The sequence below is a fragment of the Pristiophorus japonicus genome, chromosome 6 (genome assembly GCF_044704955.1).
Source record: "Pristiophorus japonicus isolate sPriJap1 chromosome 6, sPriJap1.hap1, whole genome shotgun sequence".
NCBI classification, from domain to species: domain Eukaryota; kingdom Metazoa; phylum Chordata; class Chondrichthyes; family Pristiophoridae; genus Pristiophorus; species Pristiophorus japonicus.
In genome coordinates this window covers 174,852,857-174,873,590 of record NC_091982.1, presented here as the reverse complement: position 1 = coordinate 174,873,590, position 20,734 = coordinate 174,852,857, and the positions used below count along the sequence as shown (strand labels likewise).

At 47.1% G+C, this 20,734-nt stretch overlaps 1 protein-coding gene and 1 long non-coding RNA gene across 2 annotated transcripts in view; one reads left to right on the top strand and one right to left on the bottom strand.

The window, feature by feature from the left end:
- LOC139265879 (uncharacterized) overlaps positions 1-16,902 on the top strand; it is a 47,526-nt gene extending 30,624 nt beyond the window's left edge. Inside the window, exon 3 of the long non-coding RNA XR_011593647.1 lies at positions 15,067-16,902. This is a non-coding gene — a long non-coding RNA (uncharacterized lncRNA). The remainder of the gene's footprint in view (positions 1-15,066) is intronic.
- The window catches only part of chrnd (cholinergic receptor, nicotinic, delta (muscle)), an 83,562-nt gene that overhangs the window by 44,889 nt on the left and 17,939 nt on the right, over positions 1-20,734 (bottom strand). The window contains exons 4-7 of the mRNA XM_070883401.1: positions 15,056-15,165; positions 13,068-13,223; positions 3,038-3,147; positions 670-870 (exon numbers count right to left, since the gene is read on the bottom strand). Coding sequence (XP_070739502.1) covers positions 670-870; positions 3,038-3,147; positions 13,068-13,223; positions 15,056-15,165 — 577 coding nt within the window. The remainder of the gene's footprint in view (positions 1-669; positions 871-3,037; positions 3,148-13,067; positions 13,224-15,055; positions 15,166-20,734) is intronic.

The following is a 20,734-nucleotide window of genomic DNA, read 5'->3' as shown; positions in this document are numbered from 1 at the left end:
CAGATTTTACACAAAGCCTCTTGGAATTCTTACATCTGGCAAAGAAGCCTCCCCACATTCACAGAATATTATGCATCAGCAAATCATTGTAGCCGTTAAATATCACACAGGCCAGAGAGAATTTCTCTGTCAGCATTGCCTTCGGACAGAACTATATATTCAATCTACCTGCAGATTCTCCAAGACAAATGAAATCTTATCACAAACAGCAGCTGGGACTTCCATTTTAAAAATCCCAGTGGCCTTGCTTAACTACAATTCATAATTAAAGATAAAAAATGGCCTTATATCCCAAAGTAGTATGGCCATTCTGGAGAACTCCAACTATAAGGCTGTTAACACAGTTGGCAATGCGATACAATTGGTCCCAGCCTTAAGTACAAGTTTTCTGCATGGCCATTCAATCGCGATCAATTAGTCGAAACAGACCCAGACATGAGGTGAGGAAACCCCTAGTAGGTCCAAAGTCACCAAACATGCTATAATCACCATATAACTTATCTCTTTAGTATATGCAGCTCTGTCTAAAATTCTACAAAAAGTTAAATATTTCTTCTTTTATTCCATCTAAAATTCTATTGCCCCAAGATGGTTCTGTGGTAATATATATATATTTTTTTAAAACAACTACTTATGGGTAATTCTACAATTATGCAGAGGAACACTCACTGTCTGCCGGAAGATAAAAGGCTAATGATGCCAGGAAAGAAATGAGGACGCAGGGAGTAATGATGTTAATGACATAAAACAGCGGCTTGCGTCTGATAATAAGGTAGAATGTAATATCCTGGTATTTAGTGCTGTTAGGGGGTACGTTTCCATGGATATTCTTTTTTGCAGGTTTGTGAACAATTTCCCATTCACCATTCTCTGTGTAAAATGAAAAAGAAAGACGTCAACAATAAATAAGAAATTGCACATTTAATTATCATTCAAATACCAGGCCCAAATATATTACTATATACAAATCTACACAGCAGAGGTGTTCCAGTTTTGTCTTCTTCCCCTTTCCCCCCTCTGATCTTTTGTGATGGATCCGCTCAGATTGTAGTAGTTTCAGACTAGTAGTTGCATACGGTTCTAATGTGATAATGCTGTTTTCCCCTTGTTGTACTTCTTTTTTAAATTGAAATTTGAATAACATTAGTCAGTATTTTGGAGGTTACAATGACAATTATACATGACAGATGAAAACAGCTCTTCAACTCCAAAATAACTTTGTTCAGAATCTTTCTTTTATATATTGTATTTGTAGTTATTAATTTTCCTATAGGTCCTTATGAACCAGAGAGACTGGCTTTAAAATGGAGTCATATAGTTTTATTATCTCATTGAACCTTACAATTTTTTGTTTTGTTCAAATAAAAAGCTGCAAACCCATTTGCAGCAGTCGCAAAATTATTTTATTAGTCAGGTTCTACCTTTGTGAAAACCTTGTATCACTTATTTGGGAACACACGACACAATGATGTAAAGCAAGTAAAAAGATGTCACTTGTGACAAAAATAATGCCTTTTTCATGAAATGACACTCTAAGATTGCTCCTCACATGCCCAGATTAGAAAAGAATGGAGTCCATCACGAGTGGAATAAGTTTAAACCAGAATCTGCAGATATGAGGAAGTATTACAGTAAAATAGCAGCTTACTATCAGTGTTCAGAAAAGCAACTGCAGTAGTTCTGAATTTTAAAAATAGTTTCTTTTTAGAATTCTTGATATTAAATAAAGTTAAAACCAGTGAGAGAAATTCGTGTGATCAAAATTCTAGGCCCAAGTCTGACAAAATCCGACAACCTAGCTTTAAATATTAGAGTTCTGCAATACACGGCATAGAGGCCTCCAAGTGCTGAATTAACTACAAACAACCACGGGGAATTAGTTATGAGACGGACTAACATCTATTTGCATAGTTTTGTTGTTTCTACTGCACTCATAAAGCATGGCCCCTGAGACTTAAAAAAATGTCTTCTAGTGCACAATCAGGAGTTTGGCATTGACTGAGGCCTACCTTCCCGACTCTGCAGGCCACATGCACTGCAAGCAGGGGATCACTCCAGAGTGTGATATCGGGAAATCGTCCGCTATGAATCATGATCTAAAAGTTGGTACTCAATCGAACAGGCCTAATTACGGAAGATGCAAATTTCATGCGGCAGACTTCCCACCATCTCTGGTGCTACCAGAGAAATTCAACTCATATGTGGCAGTCTATAGCCTCTCAATAAATCCACATCGGCCTAAACTTGGCAAAAAAAAGCCTCTAAATAAGAATGAATTTAAATTCTTAAACTACAAATCATAAAGTTAATGTTGACTGACCAATGGTTAATGCCAGTGCTGTCCAATACATTAGCCACTAGCCACATGTGGTTAATTGGGAAACCAGCTGTGGCAAATTGCATTGTTGATTGGTAAGTAAAAAATGAGCATTAACCTTTTTCGCGGGTGATCTCAATACTCATATTCACACAGCGTATACATATGTACTTTAACCTGTTTGTGCATTTATTAGTAAGATAGTAAGTTGAAAAGCAGAGTGTGCGAGTGATTTTTGATTGTGCTTTATTTCCTTGGTTGCTGCATGGCGGTAGAAGTATAAATAAATATACATATTTGAAGTACATTTCTTGGTATTGTGTGAGTGTATGTAAGGCGTTTTCTATTAAAATGGCGTAGCCGTAGGCACACCTGTGCCTAGTCAGCAATTTCTGTTGGACAATTCTGGTTTTTGCATCTTTTTCATAGGATTCCATAGGATGCCTTTTACTGCTGTACAGGAAGTTGATGCTGTGTTTAGTCTCTACCTTATAACAACAACAGCAACTTGTATTAATATAGCACCTTTAACGTAGTGAAATGTCCCAAGGTACTTCACAGGAGTATTATGACAAAACATTTGACACATTACCTTATTATATGATCACTTTACCTTATTACAATAGAACTATTGTAATAAGTAGAGGATTTGTGTGAATTAGAGCTTTGTTTTATGATATGTGTTGTTTGGTAAATACAGAGGACATCAAAAGGCTTTACCTGTGAAAGCTTCGGGGTCAATAATAATCCATTCAACAGGAAACTCCTTGTCATTTATAGAATCTTTATTCAGTTGCAAATTTATCTCCTCTGCATTGTAATTAAAAGAGCTTTAAAAGAAAAACAAAAAAAACATCAAAGTCAAAATGCTGAATTTCTGTCAGTGCAATGATTAGGACTAGTAACAAAAGTATTGTAAAATACCCTTGTCGTGCATACATTTATACGTAGGATTAGGATTTGATTTAATCTCATATGATTAAAGTTTTTGGTTTCTTTTTACTGAATGAAATGGTTAAAAGTGGTTCATTCCCAGGATGCTTTAGGATTTGACTTGTCATGACTATTTTAGCTGATGCTATGGAGGAAATTTAAACCCCAAAAATGGGTGGGTTTGGGGTCGGGTAGGAGGTTAAAGAGTGAAAAAACTGAATCCTGGTCCCCAACCCGCCCACTTCCAGCTTTATTGGAAGGGGCCAGGGGGGAGGGGCGGGCAGCCAACGTGCTCCCAGGAGGCGGTTCACTCATTTAAATATTATAATGAGGCTGGCCTGCCTCATAGCGATCCACCATTCCAAATTTAACTCTGGCTGACCAGGTTTCCCAGGCCTTGGAAAAACTGACAGCTAAAGGGCTGCTGGATCCAGGGGTGAGAGCTTTTACATCTATGTGCTGGATCCAGCATCCCTGCCTCACCCACCCCCCCAAAATCAGACACCCTGACTGCTGTGACCTCCTCCCGCTCCCGAGGCCTCTGAACCCCCACTGCGTGCCCTCCGATCTCCCTCCATGAGGCCGTCAATCTGCCCTTGACCTCTCCCCAAGGCCTCTGATACCCGCTCCGACCTCCGACCTTTCCCCTCTGACCCCCGATCGCATTCCCAGCCTCCCTCCTCCAGCCCCAATTGTCCTCTGGCGTCCTCCCCCACCACCCCGATCCTCTTCTGGCCCCAATCCTCTGGCCTGGATCCTCTTTTGGCCCCCGAGCACCCACTTCCCCAATCCTCTTCTGACGCCGATCCTCCTGCCCCGATCCTCCTCTTGCCGCTGAACACCCCTCAATCCTCCTCTGGCCTCCCCCCTCCGGCCCCGACCCTCCTCTGGCCCCTGACTACTCCCCCAGATCTTCCTCCAGTCCCGATCCCCCAGCCCCGATCCTCCTCCACCCCCCCAACCACCTCCCCCGATCCCTACTACCCTCCTCTCTGTGGCTGGCTGCAAGCAGGAAACAAAGAAACTAAATGCTAATCAGGCCCTACTGTTAAGTCAGGCAGGCCCTGCAAGAAACCTATTTTGCCGGGTTTAAAGACCGCGTTCTCGGCCCCTTCTCCCACCCAGCCTCCAGACTAAAATTCCGGCCTACGTTTCAATTGTCTGCTGAAACACAGAATGTGTAAGATTCGTGATTTGTTTTCATGGCATCAGTCGGAAAGAGTTAGCCATGGTAGTAGTTTTGAGATAAGAGATGTGACAATGGAAACAAGATGCATCTGTTGTTTTGAAGGAAATACATATTGTTATGTCTGTAATGCACTTATGAATAACTCCACGAGGCAATATGTTGTACTCAAACTGTAGTGACCTTGGTCCTTTATTCGCAACTCCAGAGTGAGGCAGCCGCAAGGTGGTTACCCTTTTATACAGCCCCTTCCACCAGGGCAGGAAACCCGGGTCTCCACCAGTGGCACCCTCTAATGGTGCCAGCATCGTATATACACAGTGTAAACCTTATTTATAGTACATCAGGTAAACAAGTCTCCATCTGATGCAACTACACAGTGACTACACAGATAGTATATCGATAGTCTGCATATATATCACCCTCCCCATGTCCTTTGTGTCAATTACCTTTGCACAATGTGCTCCGGCTTAGCTCTCCCCAGACTTAAGTGTCAATAGCCCTTGCACCTTGGCTGTGCTTTGGCTTGGTTCTCTCCCTGTTAACCCCCAAGTCCTTTTGCCACAACGTTGGGTAATGGTTACCAGTTTGGATGGTTCGATGATGCAGCGGAGGTTCCAGAGGGTTCTGGGTGTGATCCACGTGTGTGTCCATGGCTACATACATCCATTCCTCACCCACCCTCCCCCCTCCCCCTGCCCTCCACAATGAGATCATGCAGCAGGCCCGTTACATTAACATACAGGATCAGACACAGTACAAAGAAAGTGTTGTGTATCTGTAAAGCATGCACTCCCAAGTTCTGCCACCAGGGAGTGCATCCCCTGAAGTCCCAAGGGATGCCAGCATCACTTGGGAGCACGATATATAAGCCGGCCCCTAAGGCCTGTTCCAGACTCTGGAGTGTCTTAATAAAGACTGAGGTCACTGTTACTTTAACCTCCCTGTGTGCAGTCTCATCTGTGTTAGGCACACAACAACTGGCGATGAGTATACGAATCCAACGCAAAGATTCAGCAAACTGGGCATTCTGGAAAAGTTCTTGGAGGGTGTGGACTGGGATGCCTATGTCGAACGGTAGACCAGTACTTTGTAGCAAACGAGCTGGACAGAGAAGGAAGCGCTGCAAAATGGAGAGCAGTCCTCCTCACGGTCTGTGGGGCACCGACCTACAGCTTCATGAAGAATCTTCTGGCTCTGGTGAAACCCACAGATAAGTCATATGAGGAGCTGTGTACACTGGTTCGGGCGCATCTTAACCCGAGGAAGAGCGTGCTGATGGCGAGGTATCAGTTCTACACGTGCCAGCGATCTGAAGGTCAGGAAGTGGCGTGCTACATCGCCGAGCTAAGGCGACTTGCAGGACAATGTGAGTTTGATGGCTACCTGGAGCAAATGCTCAGAGACTTTTTTGTACTGGGCATTGGCCACGAGACCATCCTACGAAAACTTTTGACTGTAGAGACATCGACCCTCAGTAAGGCCATTGCGACAGCACAGGCGTTTATATCCACCAGAGATAACACCAAACAAATCTCTCAGCACACAAGTGTTAGCAATGTTCATAAATTAACTGGCACTGTGTATGTGAGCAGAAATGTACAGGACAGAAACCACGAGTCTGCAACTGCCAGCAGGCCTCAGGTAACCCAAATGACTCTGAGTCCGCAACAAAGGATGAATGCAAGGTAATTCACACCTTGTTGGCATTGTGGAGGCTTCCATTCAGCCTATTCATGCCGCTTCAAAGGGTATGTTTGCAAGAGCTGTGGAACAATGGGGCACCTCCAACGAGCTTGCAGACGAGCTGCAAACTCTGCAAAACCTGCTAACCACCACGTGTCAGAGGAAGATCGGTCCATGGTGGATCAAAGCAATTTCAAGCCTCAGAGAGAGGAGGCAGATGCTGAAGTACACGGGGTGCACACATTTTCGACAAAATGTCCATCTATAATGCTAAATGTAAAATTGAATGGCTTACCCATAGCCACGGAACTGGACACTGAAGCTAGCCAATCCATCATGAGTAAAAAAATGTTTGGGAGACTGTGGTGCAACAAGGCACTCAGACCAGTCCTGAGCCCCATCCACATGAAACTGAGAATGAACACCAAAGAGCTTATCAATGTCCTGGGCAACACCATGGTCAAGGTCACCTACGAGGGCACGGTGCACGAACTGCCACTCTAGATTGTTCCAGGCGATGGCCCCACACTGCTTGGAAAGAGCTGGCTGGGCAAAATCCGCTGGAACTGGGATGACATCCAAGCGCTATCACATGTCGATGAGATCTCATGTACCCAGCTTCTGAACAAATTTCCTTCCCTTTTTGAGCCTGGCATTGGAAACTTTTCTGGGGCGAAGGTGCGGATCCACTTGGTCCCAGAGGCATGACCCATTCACCACAAGGAGTGAGCGGTACCTCACATGATGAGGGAGAGAGTGGAAATCGAGCTGGACAGGCTGCAACGTGAGGGCATCATCTCCCCAGTGGAATTCAGCGAGTGGGCCAGCCCGATTGTTCCAGTACTCAAAAGTGATGGCACGGTCAGGATTTGCGGCGATTATAAAGTAACTATTAATCGTTTCTCACTACAGGACTAATACCCGCTACCTAAGGCAGACAATCTATTTGCGACGCTGGCAGGAGGCAAGTCTGACTTCGGCCTACATGACGCAGGAGCTGGAGGAGTCTTCGAAGGGCCTCACCTGCATCAACATGCATCAACACGCACAAGGGACTGTTCATCCAGAACAGATGCCCATTTGGAATTCGGTCGGCTGCAGCGATCTTCCAGAGAAACATGGAGAGCCTACTCAAGTCGGTACCATGCATGATGGTTTTTCAGGATGACATATTGGTCACGGGTCGGGACACCGTCGAGCACCTACAAAAACTGGATGAGGTCCTCCAGCGACTGGATCGCGTAGGGCTGCGGCTGAAGAGGTCGAAATGCGTCTTCATGGCAACAGAAGTGGAGCTTTTGGGGAGAAAGATCGCGGCAGACGGCATTCGGACCACAGACGCCAAGACTGTGACTATCAGGAACGCTCCCAGGCCACAGAACGTCACGGAGCTGCGGTCGTTCCTGGGACACTTCAACTATTTTGGTAACTTCTACTCAGGATTAAGCACCCTCTTAGAGCCCCTACATGTGTTATTGCATAAAGGTGAGAACTGGGTATGGGGAAAAAACCAAGTAATTGCTTTTGAGAAAGCCAGAAACATTTTATGCTCCAACAAGCTGCTTGTATTGTATAACCCGTGTAAAAGACGTGACGCTAGCATGTGATGCGTCATCGTTTGGAGTCGGGTGTGTATTACAACAAGCTAACGTTGCGGGGAAGTTGCAAACTGTCGCCTATGCCTCCAGGAGCTTGTCTAAGGCCAAGAGGGCCTACTGCGTGATTCAGAAAGAGGCATTAGCGTGTGTGTTCGGGGTAAACAAAATGCATCAGTACCTGTTTGGCCTCAAATGTGAGCTGGAAACTGATCACAAGCCCCTCATATCTTTGTTGGCTGAAAACAAGGGGATAAATACTAATGCTTCAGCCCGCATACAAAGGTGGGCACTCGCGCTATCAGCGTATAACTATACCATCCGCCACAGGCCAGGCACCGAGAACTGTGCGGATGCTCTCAGTCGGCTATCATTGCCCACCACGGGGGTGGAAATGGCGCAGCCTGCAAACTTGTTGATGGTGGCACAGCCCGCAGACTTGTTGATGGTCATAGAAGCGTTTGAAAATTATAAATCACCTGTCACGGCCCGCCAGATTAGGACTTGGACCAGCCAAGATCCTCTGCTGTCCCTAGTAAAAAACTGTGTACTGCATGGGAACTGGGCCAGCATCCCCGTTGAAATGCAAGAGCCAATCAAGCCGTTCCAGCAGCGAAAGGATGAGCTGTCCATTCAGGCAGACTGCCTGTTGTGGGGTAACCCCGTAGTGCTCCCAAAAAGGGCAGGGAGACGTTCACCTCGGATCTCCACAGCACACACTGGATATAGTAATGGTGAAAGCGATGGCCTGATCTCACGTGTGGTGGCCCGGTATTGACTCTGACTTAGAGTCCTGTGTACGGCAAAGCAGCATGTGTGCTCAGTTGAACAACACGCCCAGGGAGGCACCACTAAGTTTGTGGTCCTGGCCCTCCAGACCATGGTCGAGGATCCATGTCGACTATGTGGGCCTGTTTCTCGGTAAAATGTTCCTGGTGGTGGCGGATGCTTTTTCAAAATGGATTGAATGTGAAATAATGTCGGGAAGCACCGCCATCGCCACCATTGAAAGCCTGCGGGCCATGTTTGCCACCCACGGCCTGCCTGACATACTGATCAGTGACAACGGGTCATGTTTCACCAGTGCCGAATTTAAAGAATTCATGACCCGCAATGGGATCAAACATGTCACCTCGGCCCCGTTTAAACCAGCCTCCAATGGGCTGGCTGAGAAGGCAGTACAATCAATCAAACAGAGCCTTAAACGAGTCACAGAAGGCTTACTCCAAACCTGCCTGTCCCGAGTACTGCTCAGCTACCGCACAAGATCCCACTTGCTCACAGGGTTGCCCCTGGCTGAGCTACTCATGGAGAGGACACTTAAAACCAGACTCTCGCTGGTTCACCCCAGCCTGCATGATCAGGTAGGGAGCAGACGGTAGCAACAAAATGTAAATGATGGTCGCGCCACTGTGTCACGGGAAATTGATCTGAATGACCCTGTGTATGTGCTAAACTATGGACATGGTCCCAAGTGGATCGCGGGCATGGTGATAGCTAAAGAAGGGAGTAGGGTGTTTGTAGTCAAACTAGACAATGGATAAATTTGCAGAAAGCACCTGGACCAAATGAGGCTGTGGTTCACAGACTGCCCTGAACAACCCACAGCAGGCACCACCTTTTTCGAGCCCACAACACACACCCAAAGGATCAACGACACCACCCCAGACCAGGAAATCGAACCCATCACGCCCAACAGCCCAGCAAGGCCAGGCTCACCCAGCAGCCCTGCAGGGCTAACAACACGCCAGCCCAGCGAGGGCACAGCCAACACACCAGAACAGACATTTGTACCGAGGCAGTCCACCAGGGAAAGAAAGGCTCCTGACCGCCTCACCTTGTAAATAGTTTTCACTTTGACTTTGGGGAGAGTGATGTTGTGTATCTGTAAAGCATGCACTCCCATGTTCCGCCACCAGGGAGCTCATCCCCTGAAGTCCCAAGGGATCCCAGCATCCCTTGGGAACACTGTGTATAAGCCGGCCCCTAAGGCCTGTTCCTCACTCTGGAGTAAGAAAGACTGAGTTCACTGTTACTTTAACCTCCCTGTGTGCAGTCTCATCTGTGTTAGGTACACAACAGAAAGGTAGAAAAATATTTTTTTTACAGTTTGTATCGTGACACCTTGGTTCAGTGACTTACATTCGTTATGTTTTACGGTCGTGCACCCGGATTGGATAGATTGCATTCATGGTTCAGTCATGGTCAGTATTGAGGTAACAGTACAGGTATGCGAGCACGCTAATTCCAGAGCAACCGGACAGGGTCCTAGTCATCTGATGGCGGCGCTGCGCCCCCTGTGGGCTTGGTTCGCTCACCTACCCAGGACTCAGGGTCTTTGCCGTTGCCTAGTGGTGGGCAATGCCACAGATGTGTGTGCCCTCCCTGTCCTCCTTTGAGGGCTGCAGAATCTTCTGCCTGCTCTCTAACGGTGTTGGGAACCTAGCTGCTCCAGGACTCATTTGGGGAACTCGTTGGTTCTGACCTTTCGCTCCTGGACATGGCCGAGGTAGCGACTGGGTCTGGGGGCTGCGTCGTCTCCACCCTGGTGGTGGGCAACGTCGGCCGACTGCGCGTATTGGCGCCGTTTTCGTTTCCTGGTCTGTGGCGAATAATGACATTGGGTGCCTGCAGCGTGGAATAGACCTGGCGCAGTGCATCAGGATCAGTGCCTTTACCCTCCTGAATTCGCTCGCTTGCTATTTTTGGGGACACTCTGTTCTCGACATCTCGCAACAACATTTCGCTCTTTACATTAAGAATAGTACCGATATCACCCATCAACATTTTGTTCACAATCTTAATCGGTTCGTTACATTGATTGCCATGCATACAATGTCTCTTTAAGTTCAGTTGGTTTCAAGTCTCCTTTAAGAGAACCCTGCTGGCTTTACCTCAATCAAATCCTTTGTTAGACACCACGTGTTGGTCCCTCAGCGTTGCACCTCGTGATATGGCCGCGGCCATCTTTTTTTTCAGCCACGCTGCACCTCGCTACAGCAGGGACACCACCTTGCCTCTGTCCTCGAGGTCGACTGCCTTGATCCTTCTCTCCTGTGATTCTGCCACAAAAGCTGGAAGAGTGCCTGTGAATTCGATCTTCCTCCCCAGGAGTCCTGCCACTGGAGCCGGGAAGTTACTTTTAGGTCGTTCCAGTCGGATCATTGCCATGCAGTCGTGATGGATGGTCTGTGCCTCAGGTGCTGCGCTGGTCTGTTGTCTGGTGCCTGGCCCAAGCGAAGGTGAGGTTTTGCTCTGCCTCTGAGCACGGGGGACATCGATTGCTGGAGTGAAGAGGTCTTCCCATTTCCACTGGATCTTCCCCATCCACCTTCTTCCGAGTAGAGTTGGATCATCACCTGCAACAATCCACAGAGGTAACTTGTGCACCACGCCATTATGGATTACACTTACATCCGCACCACCAAGGACTGGGATCAGCTCCTTGGTGTAGGTGCGCAACTTTTCCTGCACTGGAACCAGCTCAGGTCGTTTTTTGTTCCATAGCCTCTCAAAGGCATCCTGGCTCATCACTGACTGGCTCGCTCCCGCATCCACTTCCATGAAGATTGGAACGCCGTTTATCTCGACTTCCATCTTCACTGGAGGACAATCGGTGGTGTAGGTATATACTCCATACACGTCTTCTTGGGGCTGAGCTGCCTCTCTGGCCAAATCATCATACTCCCCGCTGGATTCAAAGTCATCTATCGACTCCTCTGCTTGACAGTGAGTCGTATTTCTTTTACAAATACGCTGGAGGTGGTCCTTCATGTTACAGGCTTTGCATATGTACTCAGCAAACTGACACTGGTGAGCCCTATGGTTTCCTCTGCAACACAGCATGATGCTACTCGATTAGCACCCCTCGGTGGACTCTGAGTTCTGAAACCCTGAGGTCTGTGTTCTCTGCCCTGGGCAGAGCCACGTTCTACAGTTTTGCCTGTGAAAGGCACCATTCTGTGTACAGCACTTGCCGAGTTTGAGTCCACAGGATGAATAATTTGCTTGGTGCTGCAGGTCGAGGCCATGAACGCCTGACTGATGCTGATGGCCTTCTGCAGGTTGACTGTGGTGTCGGCAGATAACAGCTTGTGAAGGAGGCCCTCTTGGCTAATTCCCCATAACAAAGATGTCTCGCAATGCTTCGTTGAGGTGCGTGCAAAAATCACATGGTGCCGCAAGTCTCCTGAGGTCGGCAGCATATTTTGCAATCTCCTGGCCCTCAGGTCTGTGGTGAGTGTAGAATCTGTGCTTGGCCATGAGGATGTTCTCTTTTGGTTTTAGTTGGCCGCGAATTAGTTCAGTCAGCTCATCGCTGTCTTATCCTGGCCTTCGTGGGTGCCAGCAAGTCCCTGACGAGGCGGTAGAGCTCGGGCCCACAACTGGTCAGCAGTATAGCCTTGCGCTTCTCCGCCAATGTGTCCATCTCCCCTGCCAGGTCGTTTGCCACGAAATATAGCTCGAGCCTTTCCTTGAAGGCATCCCAATCATCAACCACTGCAAAGTCTTTTAGTGTGCCAAAGGTAGCCATAATCGCATGAAAGTCAGTATTCTCGTCACCAGTTGTTATGTCTGCAATGTACTTATGAATGACTCCACGAGGCAATATGTTGTACTCAAACTGTAGTGACCTTGGTCCTTTATTTGTAACTCCAGAGTGAGGCAGCCGCATGGTGACTACCCTGTTATACAGCCCCTGCCACCAGGGCAGGAAATCTTGGTCTCCACCAGTTGCACTCTCTAGTGGTGCCAGCGTAGTATCTACACAGTGTAAACCTTATTGAAAGTACATCAGGTAAACAAGTCTCCATCTTATGCAACTATACAGTGACTACACAGAGAGTATATCTATAGGCTGCATATATAACACATATTTTCTTGGAAACTTATTCACAATAACACGTCATTGCTCATCTATAAGTTCTATAATTTCTTGAGCTTTTCTGTACAATTTGTAGTAGAGAAAATCAGCTTTGGAAGGAGGGACGAGTTCTCTACCCGGAGAAAAATCACATGATTGTATGTTTTATTTCTCTGTACGTATAATGTTTAAAGATATTGGGGGAGAAATTTGGGGCATTTGTGCCTCCCGTTAGTACCCCTGGAGGACGCTAATGGGACGTAAATTACCTTTCACCCGGGTGCGGCGCTGTTTCCGACGGCTGCAAAATTCTACGGGAGTTTCACAGCGGTGGTAACCGGTAGCACCCCGCTCCTAACAGTAGTGCCCCGCTCTGCTGTGCCAGCGATGATCACACAGAAATTTCATCCCCTACCATTTGCCAATTTTTTAATTAGAAGTTAGAAACAGTATTTCCACATATCCAATAATGCAAGTTGTACTTACACGAATTTCAAGGAGCAGTTCTGCCAGTCAAATGGAAAATAAAGGACGTTAATGGGACAAGCACTCCTGAATATTGCAGGGGGAAGCCATGTAACGAATCCATCTGAATAGATCAGCACATTGCAAAAATAGGCCACATTGTATTGTCCATCATTGCTGGTGAATAAAGCACAGGATTGGTGAGATTTGCTGTAAAAGTAATGCTAACATGTTCTACTGGTTTAGCATACCTTAAAAGTTGGTTAATCACTCTTTGTGCCTCCACAATATATTCTTTATTTTCTTTTGCTCACAGGTGAGGGATGTTAGTGATAGGGAATTGAACACTTATCATTTCAGGCATCCAGGCTAGTGTTAGCATCAAGTCCCTACCAGGTCAGGTATAGCATAGTTAGAAGCAGAGTAAAACTCAATTTACTTTGTTCCTACAATGCATCTCAATGCATCTCAACCCCAGCCACATAAAAGAATCCTCTCATCATCATAGGCAGCCCCATGAAATCGAGGAAGACTTGCTTCCACTCTAAAAGTGAGTTCTCAGGTGACTGTACAGTCGAATAAGGGAATTACAGTCTCTGTCACATTTGGGACAGACAGTGGTTGAAGGAAAGGGTGGGTGGGGAGTCTGGTTTGCCGCATGCTCTTTCCGCTGCCTGCGCTTGTTTTCTGCATGCTCTCGGCGACGAGACTCGAGGTGCTCAGCGCCCTCCCGGATGCTCTTCTTCCAGTCATCCTATGGCTTCGGAGTGAAAAAGCTTCATTGTATCAAAATAGGGGCAGCTTCATGCTGTGGGCACATTCTCTAGGAGCTGAACTTAGACTGTTCAAGCACATTTCATGTAGGACTCTGATAACTAGGACAAAAGTGAGTTTCATCTCATTAGTCTGGATTAGATTCCAGAAATGAAAGAAAAGTATCCAATCCACCAAGTCACCAAACCTTCAGCTTTTATTCATATACGATTCAACTCGCAGCCCTGGTATTTGGTTTTATGTCCCTCCCTCATGAAAGTGACGATAAAATCTATCTGATGGGTGGTAATATGATACAGACTGTTTATAATCTTTCATTTTGTAGACTAGAATTCTAAAGCAGCCTGGGCAGATGGGATTCGATCTTTGAACTGATGTTAGATTATAACCATTTCATCGGTGAGCAATCAGCCAAGTCAAAGGGCAAAAAATCTGTCATCTCTTTCTCTGAAAAGGTTCTGGGTGCTGCACCGTACGGGAAAAGAAAAGTTCTTTCATTTATAAGACTGGTTTGAATCCAACTCACAAAAAGATTGAGCTGCCAGATCATTGAGCTTTGTTAGTTTCAGTCCAGTAGGCCTGTTATTATTTTTATTTTTACCTACTACAACATTTCAAGGCTTTCAGCTACTTGGCCTAGAAGGGGTTTTGGTTTAATTTATATGATGTTATTGATATGATTTACAAAGAGTTAATTTCCAGAGATACACAAGTTATTTGGAATGTTAATTAGGATGTTCAAATGGAATAACAGATGAAACAGTCATCAATTGTTCAATTTCACGTGACACATCCATGTTGAGACATTGGGGGATCATTCAGTACATCCCAGAGCAGTTCATACTCTGATGTTAGATGTGAATCCTTGAAAGCGCCTATCTATTTGGTCCACCCTCCATGGTGGACCCAAAAGACTGCACGACAATCAATTTGAGCTTCCACCAAAACTGCAAAGGCTCCTGATATTGACTTATTTTGCGAGAGCCCAGCTGCAGCATTCCTGGAGGTGACCACACTCTCCAAGGTAGACTGCAGAGTGCTGCCGCCATGCAAGATGACACCACACAAGACTGGAAGCAGGCTCCTTCATACTTTTGGCCATAATGCTGAAACTGCTTTGCAGGCCTTCCGACACCTTGTATAATATTTTGCAGTGAAACCCACACTATACCTGGTGAACAAAAACTATCCTCTTCACCCCAAAAAGTATACTTTGATGTAATAAATGTTCTTACTTGTTTTCTAGGACAATGTCTGGTATCCACACCAAGTCAGGGGGAAGTCGAAGGAGGGAAATTCCACTGTATTCTGATTCATTCCAGCTGAGTCGAGAATCATGCCATGCCTATGACATAAAAACAATGACAATGGAACTTATCACCAACTGCATTGCGAACTAGATAATAAAGATCAGATAACTGAACCAGCACAGGAACACATAATGCGGCAATGTTATTTATATAACAATGTTTGTAAATCCCCAACAGACATTGCTGCAATTAAGTTCAATTGAGTTTTGTTTCTCTCAACCTTATTAAACCATAGAATCATAGAAAGGTATTGTGTTCCTAATACAGATGAGGCTGCACACAGGGAGGTTAAAGTAACAGTGACCTGTCTTTAATAAGACACTCCAGAGTGAGGAACAGGCCTTAGGGGCCAGCTTATATACAGTGCTCCCAAGGGATGCTGGGATCCCTTGGGACTTCAGAGGATGAGACCGTTGGTGGCGGAACATGGGAGTGCATGCTTTACAGATACACAACATCACTCCCCCCGCCAAAGTCAAAGTGAAAACTATTTACAAGGTGAGGCGGTCGGGAGCCTTTTTTTCCCTGGTAGACCGCCTGGTGTGTTGGCTGTGCACTCGCTGGGCTGGCATGTTGTTGGCCCTGCAGGGCTGCTAGGTGAGCCTGGCCTTGCTGGGCTGTTGGGCGTGATGGGTTTGATTTCCTGGTCCGGCGTGTGTCGTTGATCCTTTGCGTGTGTGTTGTGAGCTCGAAAAAGGTGGTGTCTGCTGTGGGTTGTTCAGGACAGTCTGTGAACCGCAGCCTCGTTTGGTCCAGGTGCTTGCTGCAAATTTGTCCATTGTCTAGTTTGACTACAAACACCCTATTCCCTTCTTTAGCTATCACCATGCCCGCGATCCACTTGGGACCATGTCCACAGTTTAGCACATACACAGGGTCATTCAGATCAATTTCCCGTGACACAGTGGCGCGACCATCGTTTACATTTTGTTGCTGCCGCCTGCTCTCTACCTGATCGTGCAGGTTGGGGTGAACCAGCGAGAGTCTGGTTTTAAGTGTCCTTTTCATGAGTAGCTCAGCCGGGGGCACCCCTGTGAGCAAGTGGGGTCTCGTGCGGTAGCTGAGCAGTACTCGGGACAGGCGGGTTTGGAGTGAGCCTTCTGTGAATCGTTTAAGGCTCTGTTTGATGGTTTGTACTGCCCGCTCTGCCTGCCCATTGGAGGCTGGTTTAAACGGGGCCGAGGTGACATGTTTGATCCCATTGCGGGCCATGAATTCTTTAAATTCGGCACTGGTGAAACATGGCCCGTTGTCATTGACCATTGTGTCTGGCAGGCCGTGGGTGGCAAACATGGCCCTCAGGCTTTCAATGGTAGCGGTGGCGGTGCTTCCCGACATTATTTCACATTCAATCCATTTTGAAAAAGCATCCACCACCACCAGGACCATTTTACTGAGAAACGGGCCCACATAGTCAACATGGATCCTCGACCCTGTGGCGATCCGAGATGAACGTCTCCCTGCCCTATTTTGGTAGCACTACGCGGTTACCCCACAACAGGCAATCTGCCTGAATGGACAACTTGTCCTTTCACCGCTGGAACGGCTTGATTGGCTCTTGTATTTCAACCGGGATGCTGGCCCAGCTCCCATGCAGTACACAGTTTTTTACTTGGCACAGCAGAGGATCTTGGCTGGTCTAAGTCCTAATCTGGCGGGCCGTGACAGGTGATTTATCATTTTCAAACGCTTCCATGACTGTCAACAAGTCTGCAGGCTGCGCCACCATCAACAAGTTTGCAGGCTGCGCCATTTCCACCCCCGTGGTGGGCAATGGTAGCCGACTGAGAGCATCCGCACAGTTCTCGGTGCCTGGCCTGTGGCGTTTGGTATAGTTATACGCTGATAGCGCGAGTGCCCACCTTTGTATGTGGGCTGAGGCATTAGTATTTATCCCCTTGTTTTCAGCGAACAGGGATGTGAGGGGCTTGTGATCGGTTCCCAGCTCAAATTTGATGCTGAACAGGTATTGATGCATTTTCTTTACCCCGAACACACACGCTAATGCCTCTTTCTCAATCATGCTGTAGGCCCTCTCGGCCTTAGACAAGCTCCTGGAGGCATAGGCGACAGGTTGCAACTTCCCCGCAACATTAGCTTGTTGTAATATACACCCGACTCCGTAAGACGACGCATCACATGCTTGCACAAGACTTTTACGGGTTATACAATACAAGCAGCTTGTTGGAGCATAAAATGTTTCTGGCTTTCTCAAAAGCAATTACTTGTTTTTTTTCCCATACCCAGTTCTCACCTTTGCACAATAACACATGTAGGGGCTCTAAAAGGATGCTTAACCCCGGTAGAAAGTTACCAAAATAGTTGAGGAGTCCCAGGAACGACGGCAGCTCCGTGACATTCTGTGGCCTGGGCACATTCCTGATAGCCTCTGTCTTGGCGTCTGTGGGCCGAATACCGTCCGCCGTGATCTTTCTCCCCAAAAACTCCACTTCTGCTGCATGAAGATGCATCTCGGCCTCTTCAGCCACAGCCATACGCGATCCAGTCGCTGGAGGACCTCCTCCAGGTTTTGTAGGTGCTCGGCGGTGTCCCAACCCGTGACCAATATGTCGTCCTGAAAGTCCACCGTGTGTGGTACCGACTTGAGTAGGCTCCCCATGTTTCTCTGGAAGATCGCTGCAGCCGACCGAATTCCAAACGGGCATCTGTTGTCGATGAAAAGTCCCTTGTGCGTGTTGATGTAGGTGAGGCCCTTCGAAGACTCCTCCAGCTCCTGCATCATGTAGGCCGAAGTCAGGTCCAGCTTGGTGAACGTCTTGCCTCCTGCCAGCGTCGCAAATGGATCGTCTGCCTTAGGTAACGGGTATTGGTCCTGTAGCGAGAAACGATTAATAGTTACTTTATAATTGCCACAAATCCTGACTGTGCCATCACTTTTGAGTACTGGAACAATCGGGCTGGCCCACTCGCTGAATTCCACTGGGGAGATGATGCCCTCGCGTTGCAGCCTGTCCAGCTCGATTTCCACTCTCTCCCTCATCATGTGAGGTACCGCTCGCACCTTGTGGTGAATGGGTCGTGCCTCTGGGACCAAGTAGATCCGCACCTTCGCCCCAGAAAGGTTTCCAATGCCAGGCTCAAAAAAGGAAGGAAATTTGTCAAGAACCTGGGTACATGAGGCCTCATCGACATGTGATAGCGCTCGGATGTCATTCTAGTTTCAGCGGATTTTGCCCAGCCAGCTCCTTCCAAGCAGTGTGGGGCCATCACCCGGGACAACCCAGAGTGGCAGTTCGTGCACCGTGCCCTCGTAGGTGACCTTGACCATGGTGCTGCCCAGGACAGTGATAAGCTCTTTGGTGTACATTCTCAGTTTCGTGTGGATGGGGCTCAGGGCTGGCCTGAATGCCTTGTTGCATCACAGTCTCTCAAACATCTTTTTACTCATGATGGATTGGCTAGTGCCAGTGTCCAGTTCCATGCCTACGGGTAAGCCATTCAATTTTACGTTTAGCATTATAGGTTGACATTTCGTCGAAAATGTGTGCACCCCTCCTCTCTCTGAGGCTCGAAATTGCTTTGATCCACCATGGACCGATCTTCCTCTGCCACGTGGTGGTTTGCAGGTTTTGCAGAGCTTGCAGCTTGGAGCTTGGAGATGCCCCATTGTTCCACAGCTCTTGCAAACATACCCTTTGAAGTGGCATTAATAGGCTGAATGGAAGCCTCCACAACGCCAACAAGGTGTGAATGGCCTTGCATTCATCCTTTGTTGGGGACTCAGTCATCTGGGTCACCTGAGGCCTGCTGGCAGTTGCAACTCGTGGGTTCTGCCCCGTACATTTCTGCTCGCAAACACAGTTCCAGTTAATTTATGAACATTGCTAGCACTTTTGTGCTGAGAGATTTGTTTGGTGTTATCACTGGTGCACATAAATGCCTGTGCCATCGCAATGGCCTTACTGAGGGTCGGTGTCTCTACAGTCAAAGGTTTTCGTAGGATGGTCTCGTGGCCAATGCTCAGTACAAAGAAATCTCTGAACATTTGCTCCAGGTAGCCATCAAACTCACATTGTCCTGCAAGTCGCCTTAGCTCGGCGACGTAGCTCGCCACTTCCTGACCTTCAGATCGCTGCACGTGTAGAACCGATACCTCGCCATCAGCACGCTCTCCCTCGGGTTAAGATGCTCCCGAACCAGTGTACACAGCTCCTCATACGACTTATCTGTGGGTTTCACCGGAGCCAGAAAATTCTTCATCAGGCTGTAGGTCGGTGTCCCGCAGACCGTGAGGAGGACTGCTCTTCTTTTTAGCAGTGCTTCCTTCTCCGTCCAGCTCGTTGGCTACAAAGTACTGGTCTAGCCATTCAACATAGGCTTCCCAGTCCTCACCCTCCGAGAACTTCTCCAGGATGCCCACAGTTTGTTGCATCTTTGCGTTGGATTCGTATTCTCGTCGCCAGTTATTGTGTTCCTAATGCAGATGAGGCTGCACACAAGGAGGTTAAAGTAAGAGTGACCTCAGTCTTTAATAAGACACTCCAGAGTGAGGAACAGGCCTTAGGGTCCGGCTTATATGCAGTGCTCCCAAGGGATGCTGGGATCCCTTGGGACTTCAGGGGATGAGCTCCCTGATGGCGGAACATGGGAGTGCATCCTTTACAGATACACAACAAAATGAAGGAAGCCATTTTGGCCCATCGTGTCCGCGTCGACCGACAAAGAGAAATCCAGCCTAATCTCACTTTCCAGCTCTTGGTCCATAGCTTTGTAGGTTGCGGCACTTTAAGTGCACATCCAAGTACTTTTTAAATATGGTGAGAGTTTCTGCCTCTGCCATCTTTTCAGGTATTGAGTTCTAGACCCCCACCATCCTCTGGGTGAAAAAAATCCTCTCAAATCCCCTCTAAACCTCATCCTTTAAATCTATGCCCCCTGGTTGTTGACCTCTCTGCTAAGGGAAATAGATCCTTCCTACCCACTCTATCTAGGCCCCGCATAATTTTATACACCTGTATTAGGTCTCCCCTCAGCCTCCTCTGTTCCAACGAAAACAAACACAGCCTATCCAATCTTTCTTCATGGCTAAAATTCTCCAGTCCATGCAACATCCTCATCAATCTCCCCTGTACCCTCTCTAGTGCAATCAGATCTTCCCTGTAATGTGGTGACTAGAACTACAAACCGTACTCTAGTTGTGGCCTAACTAATATTTTAATATAGTTCATGCGTTACCTCCCTGCTCCTACATTCTATGCGTCGGCTAATAAAGGCAAGCATTCCGTATGCCTTCTTAACTACCCTATCTACCTGGCCTGCTACCTTCAGGGATCTGTGGACATGCACTCCAAGGTCTCTTTAGCTTTGTAATTTTGGGAAGGTTTACACTAATAATTCTCACTTTACATCTATAGTAATCTGCTAATCCACTTGTAAAATCTATATTATGTGAGATTCTGTTTCTTGTTAATATTCGACCCCATGTAAACTTAATACATTATTTGTACACCCACCTGACAATAGGAGGACCTGATTAGAGGATCATGAAATAAATCTGTTTCTGTTAATTATCTTGTTTGTATCTTTGATTAAAATAATGAAACTAATCTTGTGTTATAATCCTAAAGGTTTCAGAGGTAGAAT